General features: G+C 36.4%; 3 protein-coding genes across 4 annotated transcripts; 2 read left to right on the top strand and 1 right to left on the bottom strand.

Moving 5' to 3' along the window:
- Positions 1-339: 339 nt before the first annotated feature.
- Positions 340-1,566, bottom strand: LOC112015276 (uncharacterized). The gene is made up of 2 exons (XM_024047667.2): positions 1,064-1,566; positions 340-346 (listed from the first exon to the last, which is right to left on the bottom strand). Exons 1-2 carry the CDS (start codon positions 1,564-1,566, stop codon positions 340-342), a joined length of 510 nt encoding a protein of 169 aa, XP_023903435.2.
- Positions 1,567-10,406: 8,840 nt separating this feature from the next.
- On the top strand, positions 10,407-11,264 carry LOC136067946 (uncharacterized). The gene has a single exon (XM_065774431.1). It carries the CDS (start codon positions 10,407-10,409, stop codon positions 11,262-11,264), a length of 858 nt encoding a protein of 285 aa, XP_065630503.1.
- A 2,265-nt stretch (positions 11,265-13,529) lies between these two features.
- On the top strand, positions 13,530-17,136 carry LOC112015437 (topless-related protein 4). 2 transcript variants are annotated; one of them, XM_024047847.2, is made up of 10 exons: positions 13,530-13,727; positions 14,181-14,512; positions 14,614-14,723; positions 14,833-14,902; positions 15,031-15,104; positions 15,319-15,414; positions 15,498-15,593; positions 16,172-16,299; positions 16,418-16,652; positions 16,746-17,136. In XM_024047847.2, exons 2-10 carry the CDS (start codon positions 14,191-14,193, stop codon positions 16,890-16,892), a joined length of 1,278 nt encoding a protein of 425 aa, XP_023903615.1. In that variant the 5' UTR covers positions 13,530-13,727; positions 14,181-14,190; the 3' UTR covers positions 16,893-17,136. The 2 variants fall into 2 exon arrangements, with proteins under 2 accessions (XP_023903615.1, XP_023903610.1); XM_024047842.2 differs by having other exon boundaries at positions 14,175-14,512.
- The last annotated feature ends 316 nt before the right edge of the window (positions 17,137-17,452 follow it).

The raw sequence follows: 17,452 nt of genomic DNA, 5'->3' as shown, positions 1-17,452 counted from the left end.
GGATGTATAGCTTTCTCTAACAAGGTGGGTATTGTAGAAACTTCTCTAGGGTTTTCTTCTGAATAGTCTCCTTACAATTTTGTGGATAATGAGGGTATATATAGTATGTGTGAAGAGTATAAAAATCACGCTTAAAATCATCTAGGCAGAGAGTTTTACGGGTCACTCGTGGCTTGGCCAAGTCGCAAAATGACTCGCAAAATACAACTTGGCAAAAGATTGTTCAGCTTCTAGTGTGTGCTTCTCACGTGACCTTTCGCGAGTTGTCTACTTATGAGTCAGTCACAACATCAATTGTCTTGTATAATCTTCACCAACTTAATACTATACACATTACAATTAAATCCTACAAAATACAAGGAAATAAATTAATGCAATTACAACATTTTTTTGTCATGAAATAAAGCCAATATAATGTTATGTGAAAAACTATAACTTAATAGATACAATGAAGAGCCAGTTCCTGGCTCCCGGTGATGCATTTAAAATATAATCTTGGGACATGGACAATAGTTACCTATTGATAATTACTATGGTGGATTACCCGTAATGCCCATGGAAGCCCTTTTCTAGATGTGCGTGGCAGTATTTTGAAACTCTTATAATTTAACAATCTTTAACTTGAAGATCTTTTAGGCTGCTCCTTGCAGTCAGTTTAACAAGGATGGGGTACTACTTGCTGTGTCAACAAGTGAGAATGGAATCAAAATACTTGCAAATGTTGATGGTGTATGGCTTCTGCATTCTATTGAAAATCAATCTATTGATACCTCTAGAGTGGCTCCTATAACTATTGCAAAGGTACTACTTTTTTTTTTTTTTTTTAATAACTTTTATAGGAACTTCAAATGTGTACATGCTTCTTAATTACATTGTTTATTTTTCAGGGACCAATAATTAGCACCTTTGGTGCTTCCTTTATTTATTTATTTAAACAAAAACTTTTATTAAGAAAGAAACAACTACAACAAGCCACTGGACTCTCTCAACACAATAGATGAGAAACAGTCCGGGCTAAAGCTAACATCAAAAGAGCCATAAAAATTGCAAAAAAAAAAAAGACCACATGGCTAAAATGTGGGCAGCCTCATTACAGATCTTAGGCACCCATCTAACAGCTACATTACTATAACTAGACAAAACGGACCTCAAATCAGGGCATAAAAACTTGATTGTGCAAGGGGCAGGCGTTGTTGAGTTAAAGAGGAGTTTGGCCATGACTTGAGAGTCTGTTTCCACAGAGACAGAATCACACCTCAAGTCCGGAACAAAAGAGAGCGCCCATCTCACTGCTTCCACTTCAGCTTGAAGAGGGATGGTGGTGTTCACTTTCCTTGAACCAGCAAAAACCACTTTCCCTCTCCAATCTCTTGTGACTGCAGCAATGACAAAGAATCTTGGACCTACTGCAGCATCTACATTTATTTTTAAGCCATGCCTTGGTGGAAAACTCCAACCCGAGGTTGCTACAAAAACTTGAGGTCTAACAAAGGGGGGTCTAGCACTTTTATGCTTAACAAAAAGGTTGAAAATTCTGGCTGCAACTCCTTCCAAATTTATGTCCATGTTCTCAAATATGGAACAGTTTCTCTGCTTCCAAACAACATCATAGAGGATGGCACCAAATAAAAAAAAAAAAAAAGTCCTTTCTTTGGCTAGTCAACAGATTATTCGCAAAATTCAGAGATAGAAGGAAATTGACAAACTTCGAAGGGGATTCAAAATTCAAAACTTCCATTCTCAACCCCCATTGGCTTTGGTACCACAATGATTTAGAAAAGGGACATGCTGTGAATAAATACAAGGTTCTCTCCATTGCTGAACTACAGAGAGGGCAGCATAAATCCATACTCTCATTAAATCTGCTAATTATCTCTTTAGATGGTAGCAAGTTAGTAGCAATTCTCCAAAGAAGCATCTTGAAACGCTTATGTAATTTTGTCTTCCAAATCTGACCTCGAAAGCCAATAAGCAGATTTAACAGAGAACAATCCAGAGTTTGAAGCTGTCCAAGCCCAGCAATCTTCCTTTTGGAAAATAGGGATAGAAATGCTTAGAATTAGCTTAACCACCGATTCTTCAAAAAAATAATTTAATTTGGCCATGTCGCAATTTCTTTGCTCTGGCGTTAGTAGTTACGAAACCACCAAGGCCAAAGTTAGCCCCCTCTTTAGGAGAAGGAATAAAGCCTGGGAGGTTGGGAATCCAAGGATCAGACTAGATTCGAATTGAAGCACCATTCCCAACTTGAAAGCAAGTTGTCTTAGCTACAAGGTTTCTGATGCCCATTAAACTTTTCCAAAAAGGAGAAGCTTTACCTGAAAAGGAGAGGGAAAGCCAATTATTTCAAACCTTGTACTTTGCTTTCAACACATGAACACAAAGGCAATCCTTTCCTGAAACAATCCACCAGCCAAATTTGGAGAGGAGAGCTTGGTTAAAGTCCCAGAAGTTTCTGAAACCCAAGCCTCCCTCCTTTTGGGGCCAACATAAAGACGACCATGACATCAGAGTTCAGTATGGACCAGATTTTGCATTTGGATTCCACCAAAATCTACGAATTGAAGCATTAAGTTGGTCACACAAGCCTTTAGGGAGCAAAATAGCGAACATGGCATAGATCGGAATTGCTTGAGCAACCGATTTGACGAGAGTAGCTCTACCTGACCAAGACAGATTTTTGCTTTTCTAGCCACATAACTTGTTGTCTAGCTTCTCTTTAATAAATTTGAAATCTTTATTTCTACTCTTGGAAAGAAAGAGGGGGACCCCAAGATAGGTGGAGTTTTTAGGCAACATATTGAGACCCCAAGTATGTTTAACCTAACTAATGAACTAGGAACTTATCCCTTTAGAAGGGAAACAACCAGATTTCTCCATGCTAATACATTGACCTTACCAAGAGCAAAATTTCTCTAGGCACGATTTGAGGATGGAAATCTAGGCAGATTTAGCTTTACAGAACAAAATAATGTCATCAATGTAGCATAGCTTGGAGATGGGTGGAAAAGTGTTAGAAACTTTAACCCCCGAAAGCCTTTTTTGTGATACTTCCCTATTTAAGAGCCTCAAGAGCACTTCACTTCCTAGGATGAAGAGATGAGGTGATAAAGGATCGCCCTGTCTAAGACCTTGAGAAGGGAAAAAGCTTGGACATTGGCCCCCATTTAAAAGCAAGGTAAACTCTACTAAAGATAAGCATTGGTGGATGAGCTTGGTAAAATTGCTGCTAAACCCAAAGGCTTTAAGAACCACTATCAAGAAACTCCATTCCATTCTATCATAGGCTTTTTGGAAATCTAATTTAATACCAAGGTAACCTTTTTTCTTCCTCGTATGTTTGAAAGTATGCACAATATCATGGGCTAGAACCACATTCTCATTTATCCACCTATTTGGCACAAAGGCCACTTGAGTTGGATCTATCATTTTGTTAGCAAATGTCTCAGCAGATTCACAATAATTTTTTATAGCACCTTATAGAACACATTGCAAAGACCAATAGGGCAAAAATGGTTAAAATTGTGCACACCTTTCTTTTAGGGATAAGGGAAATAAAAGTCTTGTTGAATTCGTTCAACAGCCAGCCATTGCAGAAAAAGCCCTAGACAACAAGCGTTAGTTGATCACCAACTATCTCCTAGTAGTGCTTATAGAAGAGCACTGGGAAGCCATTTGGTCTCGGGGCTTTAAGAGCCTTCATTCCAAATACTACCTTTTTAATCTCATCTCTAGAAGGTACTCTACAAAGCTCCAAATTATCTTGGTCAGTTACATAAGGTTGTATGAGAATCTCAAGATTCTTAGGAAACTGAGGATGGCTCGAATTGTATAAGGATAAAAAATTATCCAAAAAATATCATTGAATATCCTCTCGGTCTCTGATCTAAGACCCGTTTTCCAACTTGATTTCCAAAATGTAGTTCATTCTCCTTTTAATGATGGTTGAAAGGTGGAAGAATCTAAAATTGCAATCTCCTTCTTTAACCCACAACTCTCTAGAATTTTTTTGCAATCACAAATCTTCTTTGGCTAGCCATTCATCAAGCTCTAAATTTAGAGAAGCTTCTAGGTTCAAGTTCTCTTTCGTGGGCATTGCTTGTTGGATCTTCAATAGCTTGTCTTGGAGGTCTTTAATTTTCTCCTTTGTATTCCCAAAGGAGTTTTTGTTCCACCTTACTAGCTCACTACTAGTTACTGACAGTTTTTTTGCTAGCCTAAATCCATGGGAACCTTCCACCCTAGTTTGCCAGGCATTTTCCACCACCATTTTGCTCTCTTCTTCTTTGGTCCACATTGCTTCAAATTGAAAAGGTCAAGAGCCCATCTTAGTTTCCAAATTGGTATCCAGCATAATCAGATTATGGTCTGAATTAGAGTTAAAAAGATGTCTAACCCCAACCTTAGGGATTAAGGTCTGCCAAACTTGATCACACAAACACTGATCCAATCTTTCTCTTATGTTGGCCAAACCTTCTCTTCTATTTAACCATGTGAAAGAAGGACCAATGAATCCTAAATCAATAGCACCCGAATTCATCATGAAATCTCTGAGGCAATTAGCTGAGATTTCTACTACTATTCTCCCACCACATTCCTTAGCCTAGCTTATGCAATTAAAATCCCCAATCATAACCCAAGGACGTGAAAAGGCAGCCACCATGTTGTCAAGCAAAACCCAAAAATTCTTCTTTTTAGACTGCTGATATGGACCATAGATGGCAAAAAGAAGCCAAGGGGCTTCAAGGGGGGTCCAAATACACCAAAGCAACTATCATAATCTTATCAGGGAAAACCACTTCTAAATCCACACCCATTCTCCAAAAAAGAGCAAGACCACCAGATTTTCCATCTGAATCAACACACCAAGAATCTAAAAATTTTAATCTATCGCAAATGCTTTTTACCTTTGGAGTTTTAATTTTTGTTTCTAATAAAAAGATAATATCTAGATTGGCACCACGAATCAGCTCCTTAAGAGCTCTCACTATCGAGGCTCTGCCAGCACCTCGACAGTTCCACACTATGGTCCTCATGGTGAGGTGGGGGGCATGATAAGGCCTGCCTCCTTAGCCATTGTGGATGTGTTTGTGGAAGGAGTAGCTATAGAACAGGGTGCTGAGATATAATCACCCTTACTATTTTTGTCTTTCTGCGCCCTTGAGACCACTTTTGCTCTAGCAAGAGCTTTGAGGGATTTTTTCCTGTGAGAGCTGGAGTGTTTTGGTGAGGAATGGGGAATTGTGTAGATGGGATTAGGCGATGAGAAAATTGGGGTGATTTTCAATTTTTTAGGTAAGGCACTTGGGTTTTCTGGATCGCTTAAGGGAGTGAATTTCCTTTAATCTTATTATTGGGCTTGGAGATAGTTTATCTGTGTTTGGGAGTTGGGAAATGGGTGTACCTTTGCTATTGGGTTTAGATGGGGCTAGGTCAGAGTGAGAGTGTTTACGGGAGCCCACTACCTTGTGGTCTATGTTCCAACGAGGAAGTTGGGTGGTAGTTAGAATCGAACTAGGATTAAGGCTTACTAGTGACTTAGACAAATCTTTTGTTGCTTTTTCCATATCTGTCCCATCAGTCTGAAGTGTGATCACCATCTCACACTGCTCAAGGATCTCCACCGGCTCATCTCTAGTACTACTTGCTTCTTTAGCAACCATGGCATCCCACGAATCCATAACATTTTGAATCCAATTGGATTGGTTATTTGGAACTGAGGACTTTGAAGCTGAAGTTGTGGCTTCCATCTCTAATTAGTTTGGATTAAGCAAATTCTCCAAATTAATCCCTGGTTGAAACTCAACATTGTCTGCTCTCAACCATTTTCCATAGAAACCAAAGTTACCTCCTTCTTTTAAGAGTAACTGAACCCCTTTATCCGGACAATCACGCTGATCGTGGCCTAGCATTCCACATCCATAACAAAAATTTCCCAACTTTTCAGACTTGAATGGGATCCACAAGTCAGGAAGTTGGTCTCTTTCCAAAGGAAAACCTTGAAACAAAGGGTAACTCGCATCTATTTCAACTTTAACAACATTTCTACTCCATACCCCTGACCCAGGGCCAACCAGATATGTATCCAGTGCTCTGCCTGCCATCTTCCAATTTTAAGCACATTTTCCTTACTTGTCCAGTTGAGAGGAAGCCCATGGATTTGGATCCAGAACTTCGTGAAAGAAAAGTCTACTTCTGAGACACTAATATCTGGACTGAATCGTTTAAGCACTAAGTGTTCTCCTTTGACTGTCCAGGGTCTTCTGTCCCATGCCCGTTTCACATCAGCTTCATGTTTAAAGGAGAACATAAATAAATTCTTATCTACTGCAAACACCTCTATATCATTTATGACATTCCAGGCTTTAATCAATATTTCCTTGACTAGTGACTTTGAAAAAGCTTTGCTAGAAAGGATCTTTCCAATTAGAAGTATTTTTGAGCCTTCATTAGAAGTAGGGACCACCTTAAGGCTGATTTTGCATTTTAGCCGGTTGAGTTTGGCCGCTTGTGAAGTTATTGTGTCAACAGAATCTTCTGCCATGATAGAAAGTATCAAAGAAAATAACTAGGGAGAGAAAGGTTAAGAGATGGTACATACTTGGCTTGTAGTTCAAAAGAGAAGATAGAGGTAGATGAGGGACAAGGCTTCACTCGGAAGAATGAATAACCTCACAAGGAGAAAACAGAGACTTCACAAGGAAGAGAACAAAGGCACGAGACCCCAAGTGCTATGGTTGGCTTTGTGCATATGGTGTTAACTTTGGTGCTTCCTGTTCAACTGCAATAAGAAGCACTTGATATTAATCAAAGTCCACAAAAACACTAAAGCTTTTTATTTTCTAAAGAATATTCTTATCAAAATTTTAGAAGAACATTTCAAGAGTTAAAATTCTTATTGACATCTACGCACGTGTTTTTTCTTGTGCCTGTCAAACATTTTTTTTGGTAGTCTGAGATATTGACGTCTATGTGTATGCTTAGTACAGATTTCTTGATCATATTTTAGTCTCTTTTATGTATAATTATAGTCGCAAGCGCAGTTTGTGTTGAATTATTAAAAATAAATAATAAAAAAAGAACTCAAACCCTTCACTTAATCGCTCATTCTCTCAAATTTCCATTGAGAATAAACATAGCTTGGGTTCAAAAGTAGCTGATTGAATGGAAAGGAGAGAGAAGCAGAGAAATTACACTGACAAGGATGACATTAACATTGACATTATTAGCAATCTACCGGACTGTCTCCTTTGCCACATCCTCTTTTTTCTCCTAATCTGGGACGCCATCGTCACGAGCAATTTGTCAACCTGGCAGAGGCCTCTTTGGACTCTTGTCCCGTACGACTCCTCCGATGACATTGGAGAATGTTCAATGACCTTGCAGGTTTGAAAAATCTTACACACACTTATATATAAGCATTAAAGGATAATAACAATGTCCTCTAGGAAAACTTATGAGGCTAATAATCTCTATGTCACTTGATTATAGGTCATTGGCAAATAATTATACTGCATCTGGAGACTGTGTGATCTAGAGTCCTAATGGTGCCCTTTTTGGTTTGTTACCTTGAGGGGATTTATTTATAACTGAAAACATGATTTAAAGTCACGTTTATTGAACTTTTAAATGAGAGGTAGAGTGGAGATAGAGTTTGAACTCAAAACCACTTCTCCCAAAACCTTAAGCTATGAGAAAAGAGTAAAATTAATCATTTAAAAACTATTCTAACATTCAACAAATAAAAAATTCTGCAATTTATAACCAGATATAACAGATTTGTGAATAATAACATATGGCATTTTTATTTTCAGCATTTGAGTTTTCTTTTTCAACAATAGGACATTTAGTAAGGCTATTTTACAATTATAAAACAGGGTAGAAAAAGATTATATTCTTGAGAAACAATTTGCATCTCTAATGATCTTTCCTAATTTCCATTCAGGTGTTGCATATTTGAAACATATAGTTCAGATATATTCCTGTCACGGTAGTAATGATTTGCACAAACACTTGCAGGTTTGTTTATATATGTGTGTGTGTTTGCGTACGTGTATTTGTATACTAATATAATTTTTAGTTATTATAAAAACTAGTTGTAGACTCGCGCGTTGCGCGTGATAATATTATTGTTTTAGTTATTATTTATTAACAGTTAGTTTTCATTATCTTTTAAGTTAATAAAAACCATACATATACTTTTTCCTAAACCTTTATATATATATATATATATTATTTACTTAATGTGAATGTTTACATATATAAACTCTACATATTCCATTTCTTTATATACGTAAAATCATAAACTACTACTCCGTAATGATAGTGGCTAATTAGTTTTATCATTTTTTATAATGCACTATGTTGAATAAAATAATATGAGAAGAAAAAAAAAGTAAAAATAAAATATATTACAATAAACACCAAATGAAATATTATATGTTTAATTTTTTAAAATAAAAAAAATAAGAAGGCATAAATAATTTAATTATATGGAGGATGTGGCTCAGTTTAAATATTGAATAAAATAAGATGAAAAATAATAATAATAATAAACACCAAATTACCCAAATCATGTTATGTAAAAATATATATTATATTCATATATATTATCTTTAATTTTTTATAACGCAATAGAATAACATTTAACAATCAAAGAGAACAAAAAAACTTAATCACATCAACACAAAGTAGAGTTATAACGAACACAAAAATTTATCAACTTAAAGTAGAAATGCAGAAAAAAAATACTCTAAAAAATATTGAGAGAGAGAGAGAGAGAGAGAGAGAGAGAGAGAGAGATAACCTTTTTGTGAGGGAAACCTATGCAAAGAATGAAAGAAAGAATGATAAATTTATAGTAAAATGATGTGAATATGAAGAGACAGAATAAAGGAAGATGAAGGGAAAGATGAATAGTGATATTAAGGTTGAGGGTAGTGGAGAAATGAAAAGATAAGGGAGGAAAAGATGAAGAGAAATATGAAGAGACAAATAGAGGAAGATGAAGGGAAAGATGAATAGTAATATTAAGCTTGAGGGTAGTAAGGACTGGGAAGATGAAAATGTAAAAGAAGGAGAAAGGTTGGAAAAAGTGTAATTATTAAAAAAAAAAAGTAAACGTTAAAAAAAAGTATAGGAAAATTGAAAAGAAAAAGGATAATAATATGGATGCTGATGTGGCTTAATCGGAGTGTAGCAACAATAAATACTATTCTTTGGCTTTTAGATATATATATATATATATTGATATAGATTAAGGCCCGACCAAATTGTAATGGATTTTGTTTTGTGACCATCAATATATATGGTTATTATTTATCTTTTAGGTAAATTACAAGGAATGACACTAGCAAAAAATTAAGCAAATGACACGCCCATTCCTTAAGGTTTGCAGGAAATCTACACATTAGTCATTCAATAAATAAAAGTAATAAAATATTCTAAATTTTTAAAAGTTTGTGATATGTGCATAGTACTCTAAGAATTGTAGAGGGAAAGTGAAAATTACCAACAATAAATAATAATAATAAGGTTGAAATACATGGTTGATTAATAATAGTCTTACATTTTCCATTATGGAAGTTCGGATTAGGTTCTTCTACGGTAACTCATTTATGAGTAATTCTTAGGTGTCCTTGGAGCATGAAAATGATGCTTCCTCCTCTTATATTCATAGTGAGGTTCACTTATTAAATTCATAATAGGGTCTACTATGAATGTGAGAAGAGAGAACATAATTTCTCCATACTTCAGAAATACTTAAGAATTTTCCCTCATTTCTCAACTACCAAATCTTGCCAAAACAAAACCTTATTACACTTGCGCGTCTCTAGCTTTTTAGGACAGATGACCCAAATTGCTAAGAATGTAGTGGTTTCAACTCATTCAAACCAAAAAGGAGATTTATTACCACCTTCAACCTCGGTTTCAAGTCCTTTACTCACTCCCATAAATGATAACCAAGAAACACGTGCCCCTCACTTAAATAACCTTAACTAAAAAGGAAATACCCCACAACCTTTACTCACTCCCATAAATGATAACCAACAAACCCGTGCCCCTCACTCAAATAACCTTAACCAAAATGGAACTATCCCACAACCTTTCACTCCGGACCCTACCCCAAATTTAACCCCATCACGTGACTCCTTTACACCACGTGCCAAACCTGAAAGCCCCAGGGTCTCACCATAGCCACCTAAACCGAAATGGACCAGGATTGAGACACCAAACCACCCAACCCCAGTTAATTTTGCCCATACGTCCTTGACCTTAGGAAAAAGATCACCCATGCAAGCTGAAAGCTCTCCTGCGTTACCAAACAAACGTCAATAGGTTTCAAAGGAAGCAGTAGAACAAAAAATGTTATTGGTGGAGGCTGATGCTCAGCCCCGCCAATCACAATGAATTGCCTAGTTTGGAACTGTTGTGGGCTTGGGAACCTGCGTACAGGGAAGGAGCTTGGAGATATGATCCAGGCAAAAGACCCCTTTGTCGTGTTTTTAGTCGAAACACTAGCAGACGAAGCAAGGCTAGATACAGTTCAACAAAGCATTGACTATGAACACAAATGGGTAGTACCAAAGGAAGGCCGCGGTGGTGGTCTTGTTCTGTTTTGGAAGTCAATAGCGAACTTGGAGATGATCGATTCATCACAATACTACATTGACACTTGGATTGATAGGGGTTTTGAACATGAGTGGAGGTTCACTGATTTTTATGGGGAACCACCTCCTTCAATTCGGATTGTTCCTCCCACGGTGCAGAAATGGAAACCACCTGATCATGGTTTGGTGAAGATTAACTGTGACAGGGCCAGGTTCACTGAGGAGAATAGAGTAGGGAATGGGGTGGTCATACGTAACAGCGAAGGCTTGGTTTTGGGCTCACTATCTAAGCGGATTCCCCAGGCATATAGCCCTCCGGAAATTGAGGCGTTAGCTGTCACAACGGTAATGGAGCTCGCTTCAAACCTGGGTCTTCAACGTGCCATCCTTGAGACTGACTCACTTGTGCTGGTGATGGCTTTGCGTGATGATACAGAGTTCTTTTCAACCGTGGGCTTAGTGTTGGATGAGATTAGACATAAGGTTAATTTTTTTAATGAATTACACTACTCTCATGTAAAGAGAGAGGGTAATATTGTTGCTCACAAGTTAGCTCGTCATGCTATTTGTGTTTCGGATGTTGTAGTGTGGATGGGGGATGTTCCAGTACTTTTATTCCCTGTTGTATTGGCTGACATAGCCAGTTTTTCTTAATAAAATAAGTTACGTTCTTCCTATAAAAAAAAAAAACTCAACTATAAATCCAAATTTGGTTAAGTGGGTTTGAATTTAACATGTTGGGTGTAAATGTGTAATTTTTAGGCGAAAATGCACTTTTCGTCCTTACATTTTAGGTCAATTCCTATGTTGGTCCCTAAATTGATTTCTTTGCAAACTTCATCCCTAAAATTTGAAACTCGTTTTTGAAATGGTCCCTGTCGTGAACCAACAGACGGAGTGCTCTTCTTGCTAATGTGGCCATTAAAATATTGTTAAAAATAATTATTTGGCATTTTTAAATACCACATCAGTGCCACGTCAATTTTCTTAATTTCAATTTCAATTTTAATTTTATTAAAAATAAAAGCCAAATTTCTCAATTTTAATTTTAATTAAAAAAAATGAAAAACAAACAAAAAAAATTTACTTTTTTTAAGCCGTAAAGATTGAACAAGATCAAGAGAACACCTCTGTTCTCATCTCAAACAAAAATAAAAGCCAGATTTCTCAAGCTCTGTTCTCATCTCTCACTCTCTCACACACACTGAACACCTTTCTCGGTCTCAAGAGCCAAACAACATGACCACTCAAAAATCAAAATCAAGATCAAGAGAACCCACAATCTCATGATCCCTAATCCGACAAACCCTAACCCTTAAAAAAAAAAAATTTGATAGACCCTAACCCTTTAAATTGAAGACCCACAAAACCCATCCCACGATCAAACCCCAGCAACCCAAGACGAATCAAGTCGGTTTGTGACCGTGCCGATCTAGCTCGGGAGTTGAGGTTGTTGCCTTTTCCAGTGAAGAAGAGCGCCGCCACTTCGGTGGTTTGGGTTTGTGAACGATTTGGAGACAGATTCTTCTCCACCACGCACCGTGCGCCGATCTGAACCCAAACTCTCTAATCTCAAAATCTTATCTCCGCTCAAAACCTTACACCTAATATTGACCAACGACGAGCATATCAAGAGGCTGATCTTCGAGGTTTTGATCATGGAGGCCATGGGGTCTTAATGCCGTGAAAACAATGGGAAAATTTTGGATCTGGGTCTATGTTTGTGTTTGATCTCTTCTTTTTTTTTCTTTTTTTTTTTCTTTTTTTTTTCGTTTGTGTTATTGTGATCTGGGTTTGTGTTTGATCTCTATTTGTGATATAGGTCTGTGTTTGTGTTTGATCTCTGTTTCTTTCTCTCTCTTTTTTTCCTTTGTATTGTTGTGATCTGGGTGTGTTTGTGTTTGATCTTTGTTTCTTTCTTCTTTTTTCTGTTTGTTTTGTCGTGATCTGAGTGTGTTTGTGTTTGATCTCTGTTTCTTTCTTCTTCTTCTTTTTCGTTTGTGTTATTGTGATCTAGGTTTGAGTTATTGGTTGTTGGGTTTGTGTTCTTGTAATCTGTGTTGAGTTCTTCCTTGCTGGGTTTGATTGGGAAGAACACGAAGAACAACAAGTGTAATGTTCTTATGAAAATTAATAATAATAAGTAATATTTTTTTTAATTAAATTAGATTTAAGGTTTTTTTTTTTTTAAGTTTTAATTTCTTTTTTATATAAATTTTCTGACGTGGCATTGAGTAAAAAAATTAAAATGCTGACGTGTATTTAAAAATGCCAAATAATTATTTTTAACAATATTTTAATGGCCACATCAGCGACACGTCAGCAAAAAGGGCACTCTGTCTGCCATATAGGAGGGTTTTGTCCGTTGGTTCACGACAGGGACCATTTTAAAAACGATTTTCAAATTTTAGGGATGAAATTTGCAAAGAAATCAATTTAAGAACCAAAATAGAAATTGACCTAAAATGTAGGAACGAAAAATGCATTTTCGCCTAATTTTTAGAATACATAAAAATTATCAAGTGGTTAAAAAAAAAACCACATCATTCGCTAAACAAATTTAGGGGCCAACATTTTATTTAGGGTGAAAATAAAATTTTAAATACATATACGTTATCGTGTGGTAAAAAAAGAAAAAGAAAATACCAGATCCTTCACTAATCAAATTTAGAGACCGATAACATTAAGGAGTTGGTTCAGTGGTTCCTGAGGTTTGGACACTCTTATTTGTCAAAAAAAAAAAAAAAAAAAAAAAAAAGGACCCAGCATTCAGTTTAGTGTGATTTTTTTTTTTTTTTTTTTTTTATAAGAAAAGAGGTAAACTTTCATCTATATACTGTACACCATATTTAATTTGGTGTAAAGAAGAGGACCAAATGAAAGGTTTAAGGGGGAAAAAAAAACACTCAAAAGGCAAAAGTCAAAGTCACCGTAGTTGTCCGAGACAGAGAGAACACAAAATTGGGGTACAGTGTACAGTAGCAGATTAATGTTTAAGTCTGCGACCTTGACCTCCCAGATAGAAAGTTCAAAGGCAGAGCTGATGTGATGACTACCGATTCGATCATCTGTAGTTAATCAAATTCACCAGACCGAGGAATTTCATTTTCATTTTATGTAAGGCTGCCTACAATTCCAATTCCATCTGTAGTTAGTTTAGTTTAGCTTAGTTTAGTCTGCATGAGCATGATTGTTTCTATATTCGACAATTTAAGGTTGATTTATTATTATTAAACTTCTGATTTTCTTTGCTTTGCTTCCTCTTTATCTGGAAGCTTTTCTTTCTGCCTATTTTTTCTTGCACATCTCATCTCTACAAGTTTAATTATAGATGTCTGATTTCATTTTCTTTTTCTCTGCCCGTTGATTTAGAGAATATTATTAACTTTTTTAAAAAAAATAATGCTTTCTTTCTAGTTTTAGAGAAGTCAATTTGAAGTAATTATTAATCATTCCACCATTTCTTTGCAAACTTCTTTCTTTCTTTCTTGTTTAACTATTGAATTATTAAAAGTAAATAAATAAAAAATTGAAACCCTTCACTCACAAATTCCCATTGAGAAGAAATAGAGCAGATTGAATGGAGAGGAGAGAGAAGCAGAGAATTGAAAGAGCAGAGAGAGTGAAAAGGAGAGAGAGGCAGAGAAATTACAGTGACAAAGACGATGACTTTTTTGATTCTCTACCGGACTGTCTCCTCATCCACATCCTCTCCTATCTTCCATTTCGAGACTCCATCATCACAAGCACTTTGTCAAGAAGGTGGAGGCATCTCTGGACTCTCAATCCATTCGACTTCCCCAAGTCCAATGACCTGCCAACGGCTGTTGTCGTGAACTTGAATCAGGGTTCTGCTGTCAACACCATCGATTTTCATCCATCCCAACAAACTTTGCTTCTTGGTAAGCTCTTGCTGCTGCTCATACATCTTCAATTTTTGTTCTATGAGGTTGTTTAAGCTAAAATTTCTTCTATTATGTGTTTTATGTTCTATCAAATTCAGTTGGAACAAATGTTGGTGATATCACAATTTGGAAAGTTGGAAGGAGGGAGAGGCTTGTTTCTCGAAACTTCAATGTTTGGAACGTTAGAGAATGTTCAATGGCCTTGCAGGTTTAACAGATATCTGCACACACTTATTTATAATTTTTTAAGTTGGACAAAAACATTACGCTCTAGTTAAACATATGAGGCTAATAATCTCTATGTCACTTGATGATAGGCATTGTTGGCCAGTGATTATACTGCATCTGTAAACCGTGTGACGTGGAGTCCTGATGGTGCGCTTTTTGGTATGTTACTTTGAGGGGATTTATTTTATTTATTTTATTATTTTTAAATTACCTTTTATCCCAAAAGTTTAAGATATTCTTGAGAAACAGTTTGCATCTCTGATGATCTTTCTTGCTTTCCATTTCAGGTGTTGCATATTCGAAACATATAGTGCAAATATATTCCTACCATGGTGGTAATGATTTGCGGAACCACCTGGAGGTTTGTTTATATATGTATATATATATATGCATGCTCTTACACACAAGTGTGTGTTTACATACATACATACATACATACATGTGTGTGTGTGTGTGTGTGTGTGTGTGTGTTCTTACATAGTTTTTAGTAATTATTAAAATATAATACTTACTGGTTCTTTCAGCCCCTTTTGTTAATAATTGTGTATCTGCCATGAAATTTTTTTTTTCTCCAGATTGACGCTCATATCGGTAAGGTGAGCGATCTTGGCTTTTCACATCCAAACAGACAACTCTGCATCATAACTTGTGGAGAGGACAAGAATATTAAGGTTTAATTTACTTGGCATATTCTTTCAGTGTAATAATGAGGCTGGACTGTATTGTGAAAGACTGAAAGTTCATTTCTGTGCAGGTGTGGGATGCTGTCACTGGTAATAAGCTGTACACGTTTAAAGGGCATGAAGCACCAGTTTACTCCGTGATCCCTCATCATATGGAAAACATTCAGGTATTTAGTTGTTTTATTTGCACTTTTTCTAGTTGACATTTGACATCATTTTTTTTAATGATAAGTAACTTTTCTTCAGAGACATCCAAGTCTCATGCCTCAACCGGAATTTTAGGCTCAGGTTATCATTCATTGTTAAGCTTAGCAGCTTTACCTAAATATTTTGGTTCACTTATTATATACCCTAAGGCTATATGCTTGCAGAGGGGGCTCATGCATTAATCAGAATAAGGTTTTGCAAAAAGAGTTTGAGGCGAAAGATTTCTTTCTTCCCTTTGTTCATTGCCTTTTGTTTTGTCAAATTAACATATGAGCTTTCTTCTTTCCATCTGAAGTATTATGGTTAATATATATATTGCTATTTTCCTGGTACAAAAAATGGGACTATTCTTTTCCACTTTTTTCCTCGCAACTCTAAATTGCTTTTGGAAAAAAATGGGAAATGTGAATCTTAATTGTCACACCCTAATAATCCATAGGGTTGCCACTTGCCCACAGCCCCCCTCCCCCCAACCCTCTGGCTTCTCCTGCTGTGTGGATTTGGTTTAGATCATTGAAGGTTTTCTTGCTTCCTACAGTTCGTATTTTCAGCAGATATCAATGGGAGAATTAAGGCTTGGTTATATGATAATTTGGGTTCAAGAGTTGACTATGATGCTCCAGGCCAATCTTGCACGACAATGGCCTACAGTGCTGACGGGACAAGGTTGTAAGGATTTTTTATCACACATTACTTATCCAACTATTTATTTCCTTAAAATTTTCATTGTGGTTGGGCAATTGCTCAACTCCATATCATGTTTCTTTTATTGTGTGCATCATAGGCTATTCTCATGTGGGACTAGTGAAGGAGGAGAATCATACCTTGCCGAATGGAATGAAAGTGAGGGGGGTATCAAGCATGTATATAATGGTCTTTGGAAACAGTCTGTGGGGGTAGTGCAATTTGATACAATGAAGAACCGGTTCCTAGCTACCGGTGATGAGTTTCAGATAAAATTTTGGGACATGGATGATGTTAACATCTTGACTACTACAGATGCAATGGGTGGATTACCGGTAATGCCCGTGGAATCCCTTTTCTTGATGTGCTTGGCAGTATTTTGAAGCTCTCCTTATAATTAAACAATCTTTTCCTTGAATATCTTTTAGGCTTCTCCTTGCATTCGATTTAACAAGGAAGGGATACTGCTTGCTGTATCAACTAGAGAGAATGGAATCAAAATACTTGCAAATGCTGATGGTCTACAGCTTTTGCGTTCTATTGGAAATTGTGCAGTTGATAACTCCAGAGGATAGAAGACTTAGTTCATGGGTTTTTTATTGAAGTTATGTTTGATTGTAAAGGTCATGAGGTTGAGGACTCATTTTCAAGTTCATATTAGTTAGCAAATTCTAGATTTTAAGGACTTTATTATGCACTAGGGATTTTTATTATGTTGTGTTAATTATTTTCATGGAATTTGAGACAACGTGTCTGTTAAATTCATTAAATTGAGTACTTAAATTCAGGTCCTCATACCAGGTGGGGCATTTAAGGCAATGTTGCATCAGTTTGGCCACGTTAAAGTTTTCAGTTGCAAGTGATTGGCCGGGTGTGAGCAACAACTTAAACGTGCCTTGATTTCTGGGTGTCAGGATTCTGTGTATTAAATTAGATCTCTGGTAAAAGGAACTTAAACATTTCATGCCTTGTTGACTATTCTATGGGCAACAGAATACAAATTGCAAGTATACTTGCAATGGATGGGGCATTCGCATGGAAATTGATAATGATGGAAGGCAAAAAATGGATACAATTTTGATAGAGTTGATGGAGGATGACATAGGTAAGAAATTGAAGAAAATGGTTATGAATT

Source organism: Quercus suber, unplaced genomic scaffold (genome assembly GCF_002906115.3).
Source record: "Quercus suber isolate HL8 unplaced genomic scaffold, Cork oak 2.0 scaffold_92, whole genome shotgun sequence".
In the NCBI taxonomy this organism is placed as follows: Eukaryota; Viridiplantae; Streptophyta; class Magnoliopsida; order Fagales; family Fagaceae; genus Quercus; species Quercus suber.
This window is presented reverse-complemented; position numbering and strand designations above follow the sequence as displayed.